Genomic DNA, 22,496 nt, shown 5'->3' with positions numbered 1-22,496 from the left:
GAAAAAAGTTCTGAAGGATGGTGTTGATGGCTGGGTTAACTGTGAATATACTTAGTGCCACTGAACTGTACCCTTAAAAACGGCCAAGACGGTAAATTTTATGTGAATTTTAATTTAGAAAATTATAATAGTAAGCAATGTGCAAAGGTAGTGAATTACATACCAGATTTTAACACACTTTTTGTTCAAAACTCGTCATCTCCTCTTTGGAGAGTTTCCGGATGTTGTGAGGCCAGCAGTTCAAGGCAAAACTTATTTCCAAACCTCCCACTTGTCTCACAACTATCATCATTTATTATCCCCCATTACAAATATATATAATTCAAACTTGATTTACGGTTTTATTGCAAATGTTATACATTCGAACTTATTTTTTAAAAAGCTAATAGTAAGAATATACGCTTCGTATCCGTTTTCTATACCGGGTTTCCAGGCAGGATTTCATCTGTTGAAGGGACCAAGTAAAAGCCAAGTCCTGGCCTAAAACCGAAGCGCAGAGGCCCGCCCCGCCCCCTCGGCGGGGCCAATCAGCGGCGCGCGCGGGAGGGACGCCCAGTCGCCAGCCGAGTGAGTCGATGAGGAGGCGCGCGGAAGCCCTAAGCGGCAGGGAAGGTTAGCCTCGTTCCCTCGCTGGCCTGGCAGGTGGTGTCAAGCTGGAGAGGCAGGTGGGATTCCCGGGACGTGAGTCCCCGCGGTCGGGTATGTCGGTACGGCCGGTGGGGCTGCGGGTTCCTCCTGGCGGGTCTTGCGGGCTCGCGGCGTGGACGCCCGGGAGGCCGCAGGCATCCCCCGAGGCGGGGCCCCTCGCCCTCCGCTGCGCCTCTGGGACCTGGGGGTTGGCCCGGCTGGGCGAGTGCCTGCCTGTCACCTCCCGGGCCAGCGGGGTGCCTCCTCTCCCTCTCCGGCTGCTCGGGAGTGCTGGGCGGCCTAGGCAAAAGGCTCCGGCCAGTGCACAGCGAGACCCGAGCGGACGTTGTTGGCGTCGGTTTTTTTGTTTTCCTGGAAGCTTGAAGCACAATTGGAACCAACACTGTCTGCAGAATAGTGGGGATTTAGTTGTAGTCAATATCCTAAGACTCTCAAGTGTGAATAAAAATTTAAAGATGCTATAAGCCTGAATGTTTATGGGTGGTGAAGAGCAATTCAAGTTTTCTCTGGCAGTGATTATGAAAGCGCCGTCCCCAGACTGGCTTCGTCGTCGTTTGGAAACTTCTTTGAAAGACAGCTTCTCAAGTTTGAGAGCCCTGAGTCCAAGGAACTAAAACACACGCGAAGTGAATTGCAACCCCCAGATTTTAATACCTTGATATTTCTAGGCTATTACAGAATTTGCCTGTACTTGGGATATACCCAAGTTGGCCCAGCCTTTCCCATTACACCTGTAAACTCGTTGAAATTAAAGACTTGTGCAGATTTCCCCTCGGTGACTGGCTTTCCTTGTAGCTCTTCAGTCTAGTGGCTCCTGTTAAAGCTGGCCCTAAAGTTTTCTGGGATGTAGAAATGTGGATCCAACAGTTCCTCCACTCCACCTCAAGATCCTAACCTCTCTGAGAAACAAACCCTTTTAGGGTCACTAGCATTTTTGTCCTGACTACTTAACTAGCCCTGCGACTTTGGGCAAATTATGTGTTTTCCTAATCCATAAAATGAAGATGGTAGCAAATACTTCCCAGAGTTTTATAGAGGATTAAATGAATGAATGTATGTACCAGATACTAACAAAATATTACCTACTTGTAATATTGTACTTGTATGTACTTTTAATATTAATACCAAAACCTGAGGCAGATGGTAAAAATGGAGGCAGGGAAGGAGCCATGGAAAGTCACATGTGCCATCATTAAACTAAACCAACTTAGGATGGTTACTTTTGCTGAATACTTTGCTATTCACAGTGATCTGTCAGCATCTGATCTGTGGCATCACCAGAAGCTTGTTAGAAATGCAGAATCTCAAACCCATCTCAGTGTTACTGAATCAGAGTCTCTGTCTCTGTCTCTCTCTCTCTCTCTTTTTTAACAAGTTCCTCAGTGGGTTTAGATGCAGCTTTCATGGGGGGAAGTGTGAGCTGAATTGTAATATTTGTCAAGAATTTCAGCCTTTTGGGCTGGGGATGTGGCTCAAGCGGTACCACCCTCGCCTGGCATGCGTGCAGCCCAGGTTCCATCCTCAGCACCACATACAAACAAAGATGTTGTGTCTGCCGATAACTAAAAAATAAATATTAAAAAAAAAAAAGAACTTCCAGCCTTAAATTAGGGACCATGGGATTCTGGCAGGAGAGAATCTTGAATTTCCAGCAAATTCTAGTGGGTTCCTCTGGCTTTCCTTTTTTTTTTTTTTTTTTTAGTAGATAGTACTGGGGATTGAACCCAGGGGTGTTTTGTTACAGAGCTACAGCTCCAGTCCTTCTTTTTTTTTTTTTTAATGTTTTTATTTTCAGACAGATTCTTGTTAAGTTGCTGAGGCTTGAATTTGGTGATCCTCCTGCTACAGCCTCCCAAGTCACTGGGATTGCAGGATTACTGCAGGCTCCCTACTCTATCTTGTTTTCACTAAAGGTATTCTGCTTTCATCTTTTTTTTTTTTAATTTTTTTTATGTTTATTTTTTTTAGTATTTGGCGGACACAACATCTTTGTCTGTATGTGGTGCTGAGGATCGAACCCGGGCCTCACGCACGCTAGGCGAGCGCGCTATTGCTTGAGCCACATCCCCAGCCCAATCTTTTTCTGTAAAAATTATCCCAGTCCTTTAAGGCTCAGAACTTTATACTGGACTATATATAATAACTTATACTTGCCTGGCTTTTTATGGGTAGTCATGAAAACATCTACTAGATTTTGGGGAGAGGGGAGTGTGTGTGCCAGGGATTAAACTCGGGGACATTGGACCAGTGAGTCACATCCCCAGCCCTATTTTGTATTTTTTTTTTAGAGAAGGGTCTCACTGAGTTGTTTAGCACCTCCCCATTGCTGAGGCTGGCTTTGAACTCTCAATCCTTCTGCCTCAGCCTCCCCAGGTGCTGGGATTACAGATGTGTGCCATTGTTCCTGCCTTACCTCTGCTTGATTTTAAACTCTGGAAAGAGATCTTGTTTCCTTTATTTTTATTCATTTTTTACCTTCCTCTAACCCAGGCACACTGTTCATATTATTTAAGAAATGTTTGTTAAATTTTTCTAATTTGTAAACATTTTTAATTTTTATATTTTATTTTTGTTTCTGAGTTTAAAAACCTATGAAAAATATGAAAAATAGAGAATTTTTAAAGAATCATATATGCTATTTTCTATATGGTTTGAAATGAATATTAGTGTGAAAATGGCTTATAATTTTACTTTTTAGATTTTATATCATTTTTGTTTTTCTGGTGCTAGGGATTGAACCCAGGGCCTTATGCCTGCTTGGAAAGCACTCTACCTACTGAGCTACATCCCTAGCCCACTTTTTGGGTTTTAAATATGTCTCAAGATTTATTTTGTTGTATGACTCCAGCCTGAGAGATTCTTATTTAATTAGTCTGGGATGTGACTAGAACATTAGGAGTTTTAGAAGCTCCTCAGGTGATTCCAGTGTATAACCATTGTTGAGAACACCTGTGCTAATGAAAAAACCAGGGCAACAAAGGGATAATTTCATTCATTTTTTTAATGCTAAAAGAATAAACAAGATTTTATTGTTTTTTTTTTTGTTTATTTTATTTAAAGGAGCGTATTTAATTCAGACTAGCATTACTTTTATTTTTATAACTAGTCTATAAGCTGTTCATGGCCAGGGCCCACGCCTTTCTTATCTTGGGGTTCCTTACCTTACATAGAGCAGATATATAAATAGACTGTCCAAAAGAATTTTATTTGCTGATGGAAATGTTCTGTATCTTCAGTGTCTAATATAACGTGGCAATTAAAATGAAAATGAAAAATTCAGTTCTTCATTCACACTAGCTACATTTCAGTTGTTCTATAGGCACATGTGGCTGATGATTACTGGAAAGTATTAAACAGAGGAGATACTGTTTAAATTATTTGTTTATGCAGAGACTTAGGTGAGGCTGGTTATTTCATACTTATCATTTATTTAAAAAATTGGGGAGAGAGGTTTGGTTTACTTTTTAGCAATTGTTTTGAGCTGTGTAAGTTAAGTTATTGTTTAAGATAACGTTTTCTGAATAGTAACCAAGGAAAGTTCACTCATTTAAGAGGCTTTATTTTTTATTCTAAAATTGAGCAACACTTCATTCCATAGAATAAGTGTTCTCTAGCCTTCTAAACCTACCATTCAGTTGGTTGTTTCAGTATATTCAGATATGTCTATCACCATAATGTTAGAATATTTTTCATTGCTTATACCCTTTCTTTCTGCACACATTTTTCTACTCTTGGGGTTGGGGATGTAGCTCAGTGGTAGAGCTACATTGTCAAGCATTGTCTAGCACTTGTGACACCTGAGTTGGATCCCTAGCACTGCAAAACAAAGCAACCATTAATCTACTTTTTGTCACTATGTAATTGCCTATTCTGGACATTTTGTACAAATGGAATTATATAATATGTGGTTTTATGACTGGTTTTTATATAGCATGACATTTTCAAGGTTCAATCATATTGTAGCATATTGTTCAATCATATTGAAGTACTTCATTTCTTTTTATAGTTAAACAATATTCTACGGAATGTTTTTTCCTCATTTTATTTACCCATTCAGGTTGCTGGAAGTTTGTGTTGTTTCCACTTTTTGGCTATCTTGAAAATGTGGCTTTTTTTTTTTTTCATTTCTCTTGGGTATTTACTAGGAGTGGAACTGCTGGGCCATATGGAAAATATCTATTTTCTTATCCCAGTGAGAATGTTTGTACTTTCCTTGGTTACTATCCAGAAAATGTTACCTTTTTAAATATATATATATTTAAAAATATAAATATATAGTTGTAATTGTATACAATACCTTTATTTTATTTATTTATTTTTATGTGGTGCTGAGGATCCAATCCAGCGTGTCACATGTGCTAGGTGAGCGCTCTACCACTGAGCCACAACCCCAGTCCCCAGAAAATGTTATCTTAAACATTAAAAAGAAGTAGCTTTTATTACAAAACAATTTACTTTTAAAATAATTATATTCATTACGTCTTTTTTTACAAGTTTTTTTTTTTTTTTAGTCCTATACAAGATGCTGTGTCCTTTGCTCTTTTGTGAATGTCTGTTGCTAATAACTGGTTATGCTCATGATGACGACTGGATTGACCCTACAGACATGCTTAACTATGATGCTGCTTCAGGAACAATGAGAAAATCTCAGGTATGAAAAAAGTGTGTGTGTGTGTGTGTGTGGCCGGCCTATCAGCCCTGTGATGGAAATAGTCCACTTTTATTGCTGTTTTGCACAGAGGCATTAGAGGTGGGTATCAATGATTAATAGCCATGCAGAATATCTTCCTCATACTCTTAATCTAAGATTATTTCAAACCCACCTTATTTCTGTTTTGAATTTGAAAAAAAATTTTGTAAAGCCCATTAAGCAACAAGCCAATTTGATTTTAGTTCTTAGTATGTACATTTGAGACTTTTACTTTTTTGGTAGTTCAATATAAATAAAGAATATGAGGAACAAAGTCATGATGAAGTAAAAATTTTAGTCTTCACTAAATGAAGGGTTTTTGTACAACTGAATTATAAATAAAATCTCTTTCTACTTGGTTTTAGGTGGTGAAAAATAGTATGTCAGAAAAAAAGGACATCAGTCCTGACTTGTCATATGCTGATGAAATGTCAGAATGTTATCGAAGACTCGATTATTTAACTCATAAGGTTAGATTTTTTTCCTATTCATGAATTTTATATTATTTTTATTAAGTCACTATTTTCCTGTGTTTCTCGTGTTTTTTTTTTAATGCTCTTCAATTTGTGTGTATGAGATTTTCCTTTAGTCTTGGTTTTTCTAATAGTATTTTTGAATTTTTATTATAACATTTATTGTGTTAATGTTGTAATTATTTCTTCACCAAACTATAAACTTGTTGGCACTAGGAATGCATTTTATCCATCTTAATTCTGTTTCACCTGTCATAGTGGTAAGCCATAGTAGATGCACAACAGATGTAACAGTTGTAGAAACTGGCCTATTACTATTTTATAAATGAGAGAGTTACTCTCAGAAATGCAAAGAAAAAAATATATATACTTTGTTATGGCAACCCTAGAAAACTAATACAGATTTCTTCAGACATAAAAAGATTGAAATAATTTATAACCCATGGACTACAAATGTTAAAGAAGTTTGACTATAGTAAGAAAAGGTTTGAATAAAAACAATGGTGAGCCCAAGAATTGATCAAACATATTAATAGATTTAATCAACTACTCATAGTAAAAATTTTAAATTTTTTTTGTTATATTTTGTTATAATTTAGTGTAGGGTAGCTATTCTTTCTGAAGTGGTGTTTATTTGATTTTATTTTTGAAGTGGGCTTTATACAAAAGAAAAGAAGATTGTTAAGGAGTTTGAGTGTATACATTATTTGCTGTGGGAACCACCCTCTGTTGGTTGTGTAGGCAGAATGAACAGCTGGCAGTGTGGAGAGGGCTTGGAATGGAGATGGAGAAGGAGAAGGTGGTTGTGAGATCATGGGGGTTTGCTGAAGACTCAGAATGCTACATTGACAAGGGTGAAGAGATGAGACAAGGGTGAAACTTATGAGGTAAAGTAGATAAATGTTGGTAACAGGGAAAAAGGGAAATAAGGAACAGGGAGGAGCTAGAGTACAGTTTCCAGCTTGAGAACAGGGGCATTTGTTAATTGAGATCCAGATTTATCACAGTTTAGACCTATAAATACCTGGTGTGGTTCTTACCAAGTGTGAATATTGCCTCTTCTGAATGCTGCCGAAGGAGTGCTTGGATAAAATTTGCTTCAGTTTAGGTATGTTTTGTGGTGTGGTAAGCTAGCTTGGTTGCACTATAAGAAATGCAAATTCCTTTTTAAAGAAAATTTTGATTCCATTGTTTGTGAGTTTGTCTCAAACATTGTAAAAATACCATTGATAAAGTCTTTGTCCTTGTTATTTTTGTTTTTGTTTTGTAGAATTGGGGATCAAACCCAAGGCCTTGTGCATGCTAAGCAGACATTCAAACACTAAGCTATATTCCAAACCCCATTGAGTTTTTGTTAAGCAAAAAACAAGTTAAGATCTAAAAAATAAAATGGTTTATGAACCTTGCCTTGAAAGCAGATGAAACTACCACATGATTTCTATTCTAACTCTGTGTGTGTTGCTCAGTTATTAAGTTTATCAACTGAAGCTACTGAACTCATGGTCCACATTCAGTTAAAAAACATAAATTGGTTATCAAAGTTAAATGTAAAATATCCACTACCCTCATTCAGCAACTTATCCACTGTGGTGATGTTAAGCTAAATTTAGAAGTCCGTTCTAATGAAAAATTATGTACTAAAGGATTGACATGTATAGAATACCCTGGAAAAGCCGTGATTTCTGTCTCCTTCATATCCCATGTAGTAGGATGGGGATGGTCACTTGCTGACCAGTATATTCAGTAAATTTTTTGCTATGTCCTTCATTTCATTTGGCTTCATCCTATTTCTTTCTTTGTGTCTCTTTATCCCCTCCTACTCACTCACTCACTTTATCTATATGTTTGTATGTATTCCTCCCTCTGCTCCTTCCTTCTCTCTCATTAAATCATTTCTTTGACATTAGAAAGAGGTGGATTGGTACAGTTACTGTGCTTGTGGGTCTCTGCCTCCTTATTCCATAATCTTCAGCTTTTAAAATTGCTGAAAAGCAGCAAAAAACTGCCTTTGTTGCTTACTGCCATTTGTAAAGAGAGCCCACAGGAAGTAGGCAATCTCTATACTGTAATGCAGCTAGTTAATAAAAATTTGATAAAAATAATGAGCTCCTTGGATTTTGATGGTATCTCCAGGCTAGTAACTTGACCCTTAGGTTAAATTTTAGTGCTAATATTGAATTTATTGTATGATTACAGATTGATGAGTGTGAAAAGAAAAAGAGGGAAGACTATGAAAGTCAAAGCAATCCTGTCTTTAGGAGATACTTAAATAAGATTTTAATTGAAGCTGGAAAGCTTGGACTTGTGAGTATTTGATGGTGTGATACTACTAATTCAGCATAGTAGACATTTATTTCATAAAATATAAAGACCTCACTCACCTTTTCTCAGAAACTGTTAAGAAAATTAAAAGTACACTCCTGCTTTATAGTGGTTTGGTGGAATGCAAGCTGTGCAGAACCACTTTTATTTTTCTTTGAGCTCATAAGGATTTCCTAACTCTGCTCTGTTGTATCACCAGTTGAGGTGAGAGGTGGAGCGACCCACTTAATGTTTTCTACCATTTCCCTGCTTTCTTAGTGAAGTAATGTAAGATATATTAGGAAATGAAAAATCTATTTTAAGTAGTTTTTTTCCTTGATATTTACGATAGTAGGTATTTCTTTGTAAAATTGTGTATCATGCGCATGCACATATTATTTGTAGTGTTAAGATTTTTACTGTTTGTGTTTGGAGGTGGTGATGGTGGTGGTGGGGATTGAATGCAAGGCCTTGTGCATGCAAGGCAAGTGAGTTGCCATTGAACTACACCCTCAGCCAGAAATTTCTAGTTTTTAGAGTCACTGTTTTTTACTTTGGAGAGTATGTCACTTTTCATTGCTGTGACCAAAATACCAGAGAACAACATCTTAGTTGAGGAAAAATTTATTTGTGCTGACAATTTCAGAAGTTCAATTCATGGTCAGCTGGTGGTCCTGAGGTGAGGCAGAAGGGCACTGCAGAGGAAAGCTATCCAGCTCATGGCAGCTGGGAAGCAGAGAGGAGAAGGGGCTGTTGGGGAGATTAACTTTTCCAGGGCATGCACCCAGTGACCTCCCTTCTCCAACCACACCTACTTGCCCACAGTTACCACTCAGTCCATTCAAACTATGATGCACCCATTAGAGTACAGCTCTCACAATCTAATCACTAAATCTCCTAATAATCCTGCACTAACACAGGTGTTTTTTGGGGGCATCTTATATTCAAATTATAATGAGGAGTGAAAACATCAACAAAACTTTTAATTCTTTTATATCACTTACAAGCCTAAATTTCAAGCACATAGACATTTTTCCCTACTGTGTATACCATCAGAATTGGTCTGGAAAGTTGTAGGTCAGACTTTTATTTTGGCCTGGCCATCATCTCCAACCACCAGAAGTGGTCACAGGCAGACACCTAAAAATGTAGGGTTCTTGCTTCAACATAGGACAGACTAACCAAACTTGCCAGACACTGTCCTCCTGGTTTAGTAAGGAATGGTTAAGAGGGAAAGAATATTAGATGAATAATTTAAATACCTTATTTTGGAAGTGTAAGAGCAACCATTCTCATTACTATGGAACAGCCTAGAATGAGAAAACAAATGGAGCCAAAAAATACCTAAGATGGAGATACTTGGAAATATTAGGTTCCTAATTTAAAAAAAAATGTTAACCTTAACTAGTGATAGCTTTTTCATACTTTCTGATGATTTGTGATAGTATGTCATTTGGTTTTTTTATATTTACTTTTTATTATCTGTATTTACTTTTGTAAAAGAAAAGGGAATTTGCTCTTATTGTTAGCTTTCTATTTTTATTATAAAATATCTAAGATAATTGGCTTATAAAGAGAAAGGATTTATTTTGGCTTATAGTTTTGAAGGTTCTAATAGATCTATTGATTTGGGGCTCTGGTGGATGTTCCAGATGATAATGACTGGGAGAGTGTGGTGAAGTAAACTGTCACCTCATGTCCAGAAAGCAAAGGAAAGAGGAAGGGGCCAAGTCCCACAAGCCCCATCAAGGATATATCTCCAGTGATCTAACTTCCTCCCACTAGGCCCCACCTCCTAAAGGTACTACCCTCTCCCTATAGTTACCCCAGAGACCAAGCCTCCACACATGGACCCTTAGAGAGGCATTTAGCATCCAAACTCTAGTATGTATTATAATTGGTTAATGAATGTAAAATGTTGTTCACAGTGATTTTGCTAAGCTGAATTCACATTAATATAGTGATAAATATTCAAGGAAACCTATTATTTCTCTACTTTTTGAGATCCCTTTTATTTATCTTATTGAACTATTGCAAATTTTAAGCTATTTGATAATTGTCAACAAATGGAAAGTCATAAACTGAATTATAAGACAGTCAATCCTCCTTATTTGCAGATTTCATATTTATTAATTTACCTATTCACTAAAATGTGTGACCCCCAAATCAGTACTTGAGGTGTTTTTGTGATCATTCTTGGACATGTGCAGAGTAGCAAAAGTCTGTTATGCTCGTTCCCAACTGAGGTGACAAGGCAACAAAAGTTAGCGCTCATACTGCAAACCACTGTCTTTTTTCTTCCCATATTTAGTGTAGTCTGTTTTTTGCTATAATTTTTGCACTTCTTATGGCTATATGGTGGGTTAATTTTGTTGTTTAAAATGTACTCTCAAAAAAAATAAAATGTACTCTCAAAAATAATGTCAAAGTGCTGTCTAGTGTTTCTAAATGCAAGAAGGCTGTGATATGCCTTACAGAGAAAATGTTGGAGAGGTTTCCTTCAGGTGTGAGTTAGAGTGTTGACTGTGTTCAGTGGTAATGATCCAGTAGTATTTATTAAAAGAGGTTTCACAGAAACATATAAAACAAAGTTTTATAACATATTTTATTGGTTGATGAAAATGTTTTGACCACAGGTTTGCACCTAGCCCTGTATTTCTTATAGGAATAGTGGTTCATTAATTATTGATTAGTGTTTAAGGTGACTTTTTAGAACATAAGTACTGCAGGTAACAAGAATCAACTGCACTTTAATAAAATTCGTAGTATTTTTTTTACATAGAGTTCTGTAATTTTTAAATAGATTACACATTTATTTGTTTTTTTGTTGGCTTGGAGTCAGATAAGTGGATATTATTTTCTTATATATGTGAAATATTGCACACTATAGTTTTAGTGATAGGAATCAAAGTAAATTGATTATAAGTTTAGTTCCAAATTGATATTCATCTTAAAGTTGCACTGTAATAATATTGTATAATAGTAAAATTCTCATATTGTTTGTTTTTTTTGGTACATTTAATTCAGCCTGATGAAAACAAAGATGACATGCATTATGATGCTGAGATTATCCTTAAGAGACAAACCTTATTAGAAATACAGAAGTTTCTCAGTGGGGAGGAATGGAAACCAGGAGCGCTGGATGATGCATTAAGTGATATTTTAATTAATTTTAAGTTTCATGATTTTGAAACATGGAAGTGGCGATTTGAAGATTCCTTTGGAGTGGATCCATATAATGTATTCATGGTAAGATGGAATTTAGGGTGATGTAATTATATTTCCTTTTTAAAATTACCTTCAAAATGCCACTGTAATTATGTGAAGTACCTATACTTAGCCACTCATGCTGCAGAAAATGAACAAGCACCAAAATTGTACATAGGATTTTGTGATTTTTGAGTCCAAGTCTTTTGCTTTTACTGATATTATCATTTTCTGGTGGGGAAGACAGCTTGGCAGATTCTGATTTCCACTTCCTCTTTTTTTAAGGTACTTCTGTGTCTGCTCTGCATCGTGGTATTAGTAGCTACTGAGCTGTGGACTCGTGTGCGTTGGTATACCCAATTGAAACGTGTTTTTTTCATCAGTTTTCTCTTGAGTTTGGGATGGAATTGGATGTACTTATATAAGGTATTAAATAGGCGGAGAGTTTAAACATTTTTCGGTGTAAATTCATAATATAATTCACTTTGAGCAGTCTTGCCTCAGATGTGGGATAAAGGCAATGATTGGACCTGGTCAGCCATGGGAGGAATTATATTGGCAATTCTTAGGCATTTATTATTTTTTTGGAAGGTCCTTGATGGGTTAGTGCAGAAAAAGTAAAGTCCTGATTTTGATAACCCAGTTACTATTGGGTAGCATCTGGAGAAGTAAGCAGCACAGAACTAGGTGAACATATTTTAAAAACTCTTATATAGATAATTTGGAGTAAATCCTTTTATTCTTTGTTAGAAATGATACCAAAATATCATGATTTGTAAAAAGTTAGGTTATTTTCTGAATATAAAAATAGTATTCAGGGGCTGGGGCTGTGGTTCAGCAGTAGAGCACTTGCCCAGCACGTGCAAGGTGTTGGGTTTGATTCTCAGCACCACATAAAAATAAATAAATGAAATAAAGGTATTGTGTCCAACTACAACTAAAAACTATGTATTAAAAAATGGTATTTAGAATGTTCATGGTAGAAAATTTAGAAAATACAAAGAAATTATTCATAAGTATATACAATTATAGGTGAATTAAAAATAACCTCTCAATATTTTCAGGTATTTCCAATCCTGTTTTAAATTTTAATAATATTCCAAAATTTGAATTGTACTATTTATATAAATTTAAAAGAACCACTACTGTGGCTATCAAAACAGCATAATTGGGCTGGGGTTGTGGCTTAGTGGTAGAGCTCTCATCTTTTTTCAGTGGACACAACATCTTTGTTTGTATGTGGTGCTGAGGGTCGAACCCTGCGCCCCACGCATGCCAGGTGAGCGGGCTACTGCTTGAGCCACATCCCCAGCCCTAGAGCTCTCATTTTGTGTGTGAAGCACCAGGTTCGATCTTCAGCACCACATAAAGATAAATAAATAAAATAAAGGTATTGTGTCCATCTTCAACTAAAAAAAATTTTTTTTTAAAAAATAGCATAATCACTGGAGGAAAGTTTAGAGCTTTCTGGAAGAATCAGTCAGGTAAACAGGTACTTCTAGTGAATTAGCCTAATCAAATCATGTGATATATTGCCTTAACTGTTCTAATTTCTGTAGCATCTAGAACTAATTATTATAAATTAAATACCAAGGACTAATTATTTACAAATTAAGTACCAAGAAAGATTGTTGAGTTTAGTATTATTGTTTCAGTGATTTCCCATGGGTTTTGATTTGTGAAAGTTCTACAGCTGTATCTAGGTATCTGTGGGGGGTTGGGTCTGTAACACCCCACAGATAACAAAATTTGCAGATGATCAAATTCCTTAAAGTAAAATACTATTTTATCTTTTATCATGAAATATAAAAGAACAGGAGATGTAATCTTTTAGTTTGGATAGCTTTATTTTCATACATGGCATGAAATATTTTTGAACTAATTTTTAAAACAATCTTTTTTTCTTTTGGTACCAGGGATTGAACCCAGGGGCACTCAACCACTGAGCCACATGCCCAGCCCTTTTTTATATTATATTTAGAGACAGGGTCTTGCTGAGTTGTGGAGGGCGAAGTTGCTAAGGCTGGCTTTGAACTTGTTATCCTCCTGCCTCAGCCTCCTGAGCCCACTGGGATTACAAGCATGGGAAAACAATCTTTTTAAATAAAGTTTTTTTTAATAAAGTTTTTTTCCTTCATGTTTACATACAAAGAAGGCAATGGTATCTTTTTTTTTTTAATGTTTTATTTTATAGTACTGGGATCAAACCCAAGGTCTTGAGTATGCTATGCAAGTGTTATCCCAGTGAACTACATTCCTACTTGCTGTAGTTCTTTATCCTTGCTTATTAAGACTGCTTTTCCATGAGCTGAAAATGGCTGTTGTTTAAAATAACATTTTTTTTTTCCTATTAAGAAAATTTTAACAGTCTGGTTTAGAATGTTGAAGACACCTTGAACCAAGGTTTATTGGGTGTGGAAGCATAGCACTCACTGTCACCAGCCTTTCATGGTTCCCTTTGGTGTTGCTCAGGTAGCTTTTGCACAACATCAGGCTGATGTTGCCAAGATGGAGCCATTAAACAATGTGTGTGCAGAGAAGATGGATTGGACTGGAAGTCTCTGGGGTATGGTATTTGTTCATTTGTCCCTATTTTCAATAGAATTTCTGAGAATGAGAGGAAAATACTAAACATCACAATGAAAATGATGAAAAGCCAGAGAAGGCTTTCTGTGACTGAATCTTTAATACCAAAAAAACATTCAAGAGGGTTTTAGGTTTAAATCTAGTGACTTTGGGACTCATGTAATAGCTCACAGGGAAGGAATAGAAATTATATATATATGTTAGCTCTGATATTATCTGACTTATCTGACTTCCTTCATTAAACTGAAGGATCTTATGTTCACTAAATCCCTTTGTCCTTAGCACAGTGTCTAGTACTTTCTAGGTCCTCAACAGAGGTGGTTTTCAACAGAAGTCTGTTGAATAAGTGAATGAATGTATATATATAAACTAATATCCATCTTAGCTCTAACCTCCTTATATTGACTTACAAAATCTTATATTAAAGCTTTACTGATATTAAGTATATTCTTACAGATTTTTCTAAACACTCTCACTTATCATGTTGACCACCTTTAGGTGTCTATAGCTAGCACTTGGAATGGTTTAATGTTCAAAGGTACTTTGTAAGTGCAAATCCATAAAGACTGACAGAGAATAGAATCTCAGTAGATTTTACCAGTGGGTTCCACAGTTAATGTTTAGATAACAAAATGTTGTGGTATCTAAACCAATTCAATTGCTTTTACTTGCTTTAGGAGATAGGAAAATGCCTTCTCCAGGGCAGACTCATTTCCAAGTGTATTTAAGATTGCTTTGGGAAAACTAATATTCTGCTTTATTTTGTAAAAACAGCAAAAACTGACTTTTTAAACTGAAATCTTACTGAGATAATTGTAGATTCACAAGTAGTTGTAAGGACTAAAGCCTGTGTACCCCTTACCCATTTTCTCCCAATGGTAACATTATCTGATCCAATATCAGAGCCAGGATATTGACTTTGATACAGTCCATCATCTTATTCAGACTTCTTTAATATTACTTGAACTTATTTGTATATATAAAAACCATCTAGTTATTTACCTTTTAGAAATTTTATAAAGTATAATTTTTGTCTCCATAAGACTTGTGTAATTTGAATGGATTTCTTAATATGATTTTGGATATAAGATGAAAAAAATTAAATGAGTGTTATAGGGTATTTGTTTACAATTTAAAATAATTGAACATTGACTGGTTGATGGGCGAGGAGGGTCAAAACCAAAATATTTGTGAATGGAATGCAACTGCTCATTTATTTTAGTGATTTAGTGTTTGTCTGTTTCTCTAAATAGAATGGTTTAGAAGTTCATGGACCTATAAGGATGACCCATGCCAAAAATACTATGAGATCTTATTAGTCAACCCTATTTGGTTGGTTCCACCAACAAAGGTATAGAATATATTTTGTAAAGATTACTTGTACAAAATATGTCAAAATCCCTTATATTTATAAAAACTTGTATTTTTTTAGTCATTCTTGTTAATAAGCCTTTGTTCTTGAAAAAAAAACTCCAGTTACATAGTAATTTTCACATTAAAGGCGGGATATGGGGCTGGGGTTATGGCTCAGTGGTAGAGCACTCGCCTTGCACGTGCAAGGCCCTGGGTTCGATTAGCACCACAAAAAATAAATAAAGTTATTGTGTACAACTACAAAAAATAAATATTAAATAAAAGGTGGGATATAACAGCATTTTAATTTACATAACGTCAGCCTTAGTACACAGTAAATTTTGGCTTATTGTATATATCTCATTCCTCTGAGGAAAAGGTTAATTTATTGCTTTTGTCTTTTATTTTAGGCATTGGCAGTTACATTCACCAACTTTGTGACAGAGCCATTAAAACACATTGGAAAAGGAACTGGTGAATTTATTAAAGCACTCATGAAGGAAATTCCAGTGATACTTCAGATTCCCGTGCTGATAATTATGACATTGGCTGTCCTGGTTAGTATGTTAACACTATTGGTATTTAACAGGATTTGCAGGAAAAAAAGGTAATTATAAAATTATTAGGTATCCTTGATGTAAATCAGGCTAAGTCACGCTTAATAGTATCAGAGGTGATTTTTAAATACATATTTATTTATATTTCATGTATATTCCCCTAATCAAGGAAGTGGTTTTCTGGTTTATAAATGTCATAACAGTGACTTGGAATAAGAAACTCTTTAATTTTGTTTTTTAAAGTCTGAATTAGTGGGCTGGGGATGTGGCTCAAGCGGTAGCGCGCTCGCCTGGCATGCGTGCGGCCCGGGTTCGATCCTCAGCACCACATACCAACAAAGATGTTGTGTCCGCCGAGAACTAAAAAATAAATATTAAAAATTCTCTCTCTCTCTCTCTCTCTCTCTCTCTCTCTCTAAAAAAAAAAAAAAGTCTGAATTAGTATACAGGAAATTGATTATTTCCTCTTTGAGAAAGGGAGCTGCCTTATTACAGTCTGAGTTTTTGCAGCATTGAGAAAGGAAGAGCATTGGGCTTGCAACAAAATTAGGAATGTGGAAAAAGCGGGTGTACCGGAAAACAGTTTGGGGGAATCTAAGAGCACTTGTTTATTGCTTGTCATTCATCCAGTCTGTTCGTTTTTTTGGTGGTTGATTTTTCAGCCACTGTCCCCCAAAATGCATTTATCACATAGAACAAAAAAAAGAGTTCAGAAGTGCCATGGGAAATTCTTATTCCTAAGGACACAAAATTTACTATGCTATATTCAATTTAAAATTGTTTCTTTTGGTTTTTGTTTTTTCCTTGTGATTATAGGATTCCTTGGGTTATAGGTGTGGTTTAGTTAGGAGACATTAATTCCGTAGTAGTAATTTAGTTTCTAAAACTGAAACTGTGAGAAAAGCTGCATCATTCCTTGTTCTTTCATCTGCTCCCTGAGAAAAGTTATACTGACTTTCATTGCTTCTATCTTCAAATAGTAGTGTAGGTCCAGTAGAGAGATTTTTCACATCCTTTGTTCTCAGGACTCCTTTTGCGTTTTTTTAAAGGCAGAAGATGAGAAAAAAGCTCCTGTTTATAGTTATGTTTATTGATATTTCCTTTATTAGGAAATAAAATTGAGAAATTTAAAAAAATACAAGCCCACATCCTGTGAGTTATCTCAATTTTATTTCCTCTAGAAGACTTCACTGTACATTCATGAGAGAACAGTGAAAAGACAAATGATGTCCTTTTATTATGAAAAGTTTTGACTTCACAGATCCTCTGGAAAAAGTCTGAGGAAGTGCCACACTTTGCGAACTACTGTCTACTTTTGCCCATGGAATGAAAATCAAAATCTTTTGAATTTTAGGTGTCGAGTTTGTATTTGTAAATGTTAAACCTACAAGAGAGTGTTTACATAGTGACATATAATTTTAAATATTTTTCAGCATATGTCATGTGACAGATTTGAATATGGACACATGAGCAGTTATCAGATAAATAGAACTTTAAAATTATAGGCCTGAATTTGTCCTTGTAGGATACAAATTCAATCAGAATGTATCTAGTTGATTAAAATTTCTGCTTAATGTTGAATGATTCATGAAATTTTATTGGCTAATCTGGCCTGTAACAAAGAGGAGGTCTGTAATAAAAACATGAAATGAATGTTTATGTCTATGAATGTTAGATCATTTTGTTAGCATCCTGAATAAAATAGCTCATAACTTCATTAGTCAGTCATCAGGTTCTCAGGAAAATTTATTTCTTTTCCTTACAGAGTTTTTGCTATGGTGTTGGAAAATCAGTTAATGTACTGAGACATTTAGGTGGTCCTGAGAGAGAACCTCCGCGAGCACTTCATCCAAGTGATAGAAGATGGCAGAAGGAAATTGATTATAGACATCCTGGTGGAGCAGCAGGTGATGGAGATTTCTATTATAGGGGCCAAGCTGGCTCCATTGAGAAAGGCCCTTATGACAAAACATATGAGTGTAGAAGAGATGTTTTGAGAGAGAGAGATGTTGACTTGAGATTTCAGACTGACAACAAGAGCCCTGAAGTGCTCCGGGCATTTGATTTACCAGACACAGAGGCACAAGAGCATCCCGAGGTGGTACCCAGTGTAAGTCAGTGATTGTTTATTTTGCTGTCCCTTCATATTAGGCATAAATGCTTCTTATAGAGCTTTTGATGTAGTGTTTTTACCCTTCGTTGTTATAAATTATAGCATTAGTGATATAATTAGTCACTTTCTCTTCCTTTTTTTGGTCGTAAGTTAGTCCAGCTTACTCAGAATAAATAAGATTTAATTTTTACCTTAAATACTATTTAGTGGTAGTTTATTAGGACAGATGGTAGTTCATATGAAAATTCATAGGAAACCAACAAGTGAGCATGACTGAAATTTCTGCCTTTGAAGAAATCAAAGAGAAGGCCTCTTAGAGCACTAGGGAACTGGCAATAGAGCTCTGAAGGCCTGGCTGGTGGAAGAACAGGCTGGGGAGGAATCAAAAGGCTTACTTTTCCAACTCTTTGATTTCCGTGGCTGGCTAGACATTTTTTTTGGTCTGTAGAATGGTGATTGTTATTAGATATTTAAAAGGACATTTCCATTTCTTTGAGAAAGGAATTGATACTGTTATTTGCAAAGTTTAAGTTGTAGTTGTAAACTTTGAGAGAGCTTTAAGCCAAGTAGAAACTAGAAAATTGTAATCTCTTTTGCCATAGGGGTCTTTATAAAAATATACATATCTACATGAATTTAGAAAACCTAAGATGCTCCTTCCAGCTTTTATAGTTAATGAATTCTTCAGTGACATTCCCTCTTACTTAAAGGGAAAGCCAGTTACCCCAGTGGCATAGGGGCCTCCCTTCCCTGCCCCAAGTGCACAGCCACACTGGTTATCAGTTCTCCTTCCATGCTCAACACTATCTTAGCCGCAAGAGCTCCTGACTGTTCCTTTAACCTCAAGTCCTTGTATATGCTGCTTAACATCTAAATAAACTACAGTCTACTGTCCTACCTCACTTCTAGCACATAGCTAGTTTCTCATAATATATCATATTTTTTTTTTGCCTTTGTAAATTTCATTTAGTGAGTTTTCTTTATTACATTTACTTAATAAAGCAAAAGTAAAAGTAAAGTTACATTCTAACAGAAATAACATACAAAAAATAAATAAATAACCTTCATCAGTATTCACAATTATGAGAAGTCAAAACCTTTTTTTTTTTTTTCTAAATGGAGGATCAAGGACATAATGCCCACCTTGACAACTTCTAGTAATATATCATACTTTTAATTTGTTGCCCGATTCTCTCCCTCACCTAAAGGTAAATTCTAGTAAGAACAGTTTTTGTGACCAGTATCTTATTCTGACTGTATCTCTAGCACCTAGAACTTAATACATGCTCAGTAAATATTTTAGAATGAATGATTCTCATCAGATAAGAAGAGTTAGCAATACTGGTGACCAATTCTCTTGACTCCTATAAATGTCAGTCTTCCAGTCTGTGAGGCTTACTTAACCTTTATATTATTAGAATTCAGCTCTGAAACCACGTTTGTAAGTAAGAACTTGTTTGGTATGTTTGGTTATTAAAACTTCACATTATATTAATTAAATAGGTAAAATGTGATTCTATGGTTCTTTACAGCATAAATCACCTATTTTGGATAGAAAGCCAAAAGAAACTGGTGGAATCCCAGGAGAAAGCACTCTGACAGGAAGCAGTCATTCTGCTAAGTCTGTGTCTGGCCAAGAGGTATCAGAGACTGTAGAAGACTCACCCGCAGTGTCCAAGCCTCAGCTGAAGACTGGAGCTGAAGTTAGCCCCCAAGAAGGTGGCACACATGGCCCAGAAAGAACTGCAACTGAAGCATGTGGAAAGGATCCCTCTGGCAGCCTGTGTGGCTAGAGAATCACAGACACAGGTCACAGCTCTGAAGTCTTGAATTTTGTAAAGTATGCTCTTAACTCTTCCCACCTGAGTATTCACTCTTCCCACCTGAGTATTCTGATGATTATAACAAAAGTGCCAATGTAATCATTCATACATTTAGTGACAATCAGAATTAACAAACACATTCATATATATAAACTTCTGTTTAATTTCATCCACGTCTATTTGATGTTAAGATAGATCTCACAAAGTTTTGAAGTGTTAATTTTGGGACAAGGGCTCATAGAATTTACATTTTTAAATGAATGTTATAGCTAAGAGTATGTGCTAGATAATTAAGGTGACTGACTTAGGGGACATTGAGGAATCTTAAGAGTTTTAGGAATTTATAGGAACCTGCTAACTGAAGTGTCTGTGGCCGAGTGGAAATTCTGTAATATTACTTCGTTGGCAGAATTTATTAGTTCTGCATTAGAGTTTCCAATATAATAGGTTCTTTAAAAGATGATTTTTAAGGGAAGTCCACTTATGTTCACCCTTTTTGCACTCCAGCATCTTAATGCAGACTCAGAGTATGCATGAACAGCGTCAGTCCTACTGACACTTCAGTTTTTCTCTAAGTCACCCACAGATGAGTATGACTTGAGTTCATCCCTCCTATACCTAGTACTGGGCCTGCTTCCTCCTCACACCTTTGACTTTATGCTTCACTAAGACAGAGCTGAAGATTGTCAGGGGAATTTAGATAACATAGCTTGCTGTACCAGTAAGCTCAGTTTTATACCATTAGCAGTCTTTTGAGAATGGCTTTATTCTTTTCCTACCAAATGAAGTACATAAGCTTTATAAGACCTCTTTTCCTTATTCAGAATCCCAGCATTTGTCACTCTTAGATAATACACTAGTCTGTTTATTTTATAGCAAACCATAATGTCTTGGTTGTATCAATTTCTAATTTTTTACAGATCTCTACATAGAGGAGAGCACTATGATAAGTAGAATAGGGTGTTTTCCTTAACCACAGATAGGTCAGTCAACATTTTGTTTTTAAGCAATATTTCAAATTAACATTTTTTTCAGTCAACATCTAAAATTAGTTTTCTTGATTTTAAAAAGCATTCTTCATTTTAAATCTTTCTAAAAGCTGTTCATAAAGTGTGTCCATGTCTCTGTTCCCAAATATTCAGCTATTCATTGTTTTAACTATATTCATGTAAGTTATATTCAGCTGCTTTCCAAAAATGGTAAGTCAGGAAAAAAAAATCTTAAAATGTATTTCAGGAAAAAAGATATATTCAAAGAAATCTATAAATTTTACATGTAATGCAGAATACCCCATTTTTGGCTCCTAAAAATGTTAAAAATTAAATTGCATGAAACAATTTAATTTTATATATTAATATTTTCTAGATGACATTATAAGCATCTTTAGTACTAATGGTAATTGCATGAAACAATTTAATTTTATATATTAATATTTTCTAGATGACATTATAAGCATCTTTAGTACTAATGGTCAAAAAGGAATCTTTTTTTTTTTTTTTGCAAGAAAACACAAAAAGAATTTTATATTAACACAGGAGGGTGGGGCTGTAGCTCAGTGGTACAGCACTTGACTACTATACATAATGCCCTGGGTTTGATCCTTAGCATTGCCAAAAATGAAAAACATAGCAAGCATGTAACAAGTGAAGTAGTGAAAGAATACCTGCAGTTTCAAATAGATTTATGAACATCTATGCATAAAAAGTAGTCCTCTGTGGGGAGTAGACCTGATTGGTGAGTGTGATCTGATTCTGAAGAGAAGTGAATACCTCCGGTTATAGACTGTAAGTGCTTGCACTCCTGACTGCTGTCAATCAATCCAAACTTGGAATACTTTTTAAAAAAAAAATTTACAATTTTATCTTTGTATTCTTTCATTACAGATATCCATTTGGGGATGAAATCTACTTTGACAGCAAAGCAACATGCTACTGCTGTTGATTACAGAAGTTCAGGAAAGACTTTATTAAAGCAAATTGAAGGCCAGTTTATCACCACAGGAGAGACAAGGTTTATTTTATTAATTAGCCAATATTTGTTACTGACATTAGGGTCTGAAGTAGCAAGCTTTTAAGAAAATCAGAATGCGGTAGATAGCTGTTAAAAGCAGTTTTAAAAATGGAATAGCTGATGAAGCTTACAGGGTCTAAGAAACACTGTGTACACAATAAACACTTATTTTTACATTATTGTGGTTTGGCATGCCATCTTTGATAAATGAGTTTTCCTTTAATAAAAAATTCCTGCATAAAACATATCTGCAGTTTTTTAAATGATGGTATTCAGGATATCATACCTTATATATTACTTATGAAACTAATGTAATCCTGGCTTTAACCTAATGTGTTTGACAAAATTCTTGTGTGACTTTAAGAAAATCGTTCTTTTCTTTTGAGCTCTTAATTCCAGGCTGTGACTGTGTAACTTTTTTTTATTTTAACAATGGCCATTTTAGAGAAGTGGGTCTCACTTTTGCCCACCAGAATCATCTGACTTTGTGAGAAGAGACAGACCCAGGTGCCATCTCAGTTTTTGTGGAATCAGAAGCAACCAGAGTTGAATAAGTTCTACCAGTTTGTTCCAGGGGTAGGTGTTCATATTCTGTGATTCATCTTCAGTCCAGGCTGTGCTCTGTTGCTTCCTTATCTTTGCTGCACTTATTTATCTATTCTGTATCTTTATAAACTACATTCAGTCTATGCGCTGAGGGCAGTGTTTGAGGACAGCCAAGGTCTTAACTCATGT

General features: G+C 35.7%; 1 protein-coding gene across 6 annotated transcripts; it reads left to right on the top strand.

The window, feature by feature from the left end:
• The first annotated feature begins 542 nt into the window (after positions 1–542).
• Clcc1 (chloride channel CLIC like 1) lies at positions 543–21,940 on the top strand. 6 transcript variants are annotated; one of them, XM_013364154.4, is made up of 12 exons: positions 543–665; positions 5,160–5,299; positions 5,704–5,808; positions 8,008–8,115; positions 11,140–11,361; positions 11,605–11,745; positions 13,792–13,885; positions 15,159–15,256; positions 15,669–15,815; positions 17,581–17,925; positions 19,461–19,737; positions 21,635–21,940. In XM_013364154.4, the coding sequence occupies exons 2-11, from the start codon at positions 5,171–5,173 to the stop codon at positions 19,719–19,721; spliced, it is 1,650 nt and encodes a 549-aa protein (XP_013219608.2). In that variant the 5' UTR covers positions 543–665; positions 5,160–5,170; the 3' UTR covers positions 19,722–19,737; positions 21,635–21,940. The 6 variants fall into 6 exon arrangements, with proteins under 6 accessions (XP_013219608.2, XP_021590798.2, XP_077883051.1 ...); XM_021735123.3 differs by having other exon boundaries at positions 19,461–19,768; XM_021735122.3 differs by adding an exon at positions 4,982–5,010 and having other exon boundaries at positions 552–665; positions 19,461–21,940.
• Positions 21,941–22,496: the final 556 nt, after the last annotated feature.

This window comes from Ictidomys tridecemlineatus, chromosome 11, assembly GCF_052094955.1.
Source record: "Ictidomys tridecemlineatus isolate mIctTri1 chromosome 11, mIctTri1.hap1, whole genome shotgun sequence".
Classification (NCBI taxonomy): Eukaryota; Metazoa; Chordata; class Mammalia; order Rodentia; family Sciuridae; genus Ictidomys; species Ictidomys tridecemlineatus.
The sequence above is the reverse complement of the archived record's forward strand: the minus strand, read 5'-3'. Positions and strand labels throughout refer to the sequence as shown.

What these genes read in the sequence shown, in the direction of transcription:
- Clcc1 (XM_013364154.4), top strand. Translation starts at nt 5,171, where the DNA reads ATGCTGTGTCCTTTGCTCTTTTGTGAATGTCTGTTGCTAATAACTGGT. An exon ending in TCGATTATTTAACTCATAAG is followed by an intron (nt 5,809 to 8,007) that starts GTTAGATTTTTT and finishes GTATGATTACAG; the next exon opens with ATTGATGAGTGTGAAAAGAA. An exon ending in TTATGACATTGGCTGTCCTG is followed by an intron (nt 15,816 to 17,580) that starts GTTAGTATGTTA and finishes TTTTCCTTACAG; the next exon opens with AGTTTTTGCTATGGTGTTGG.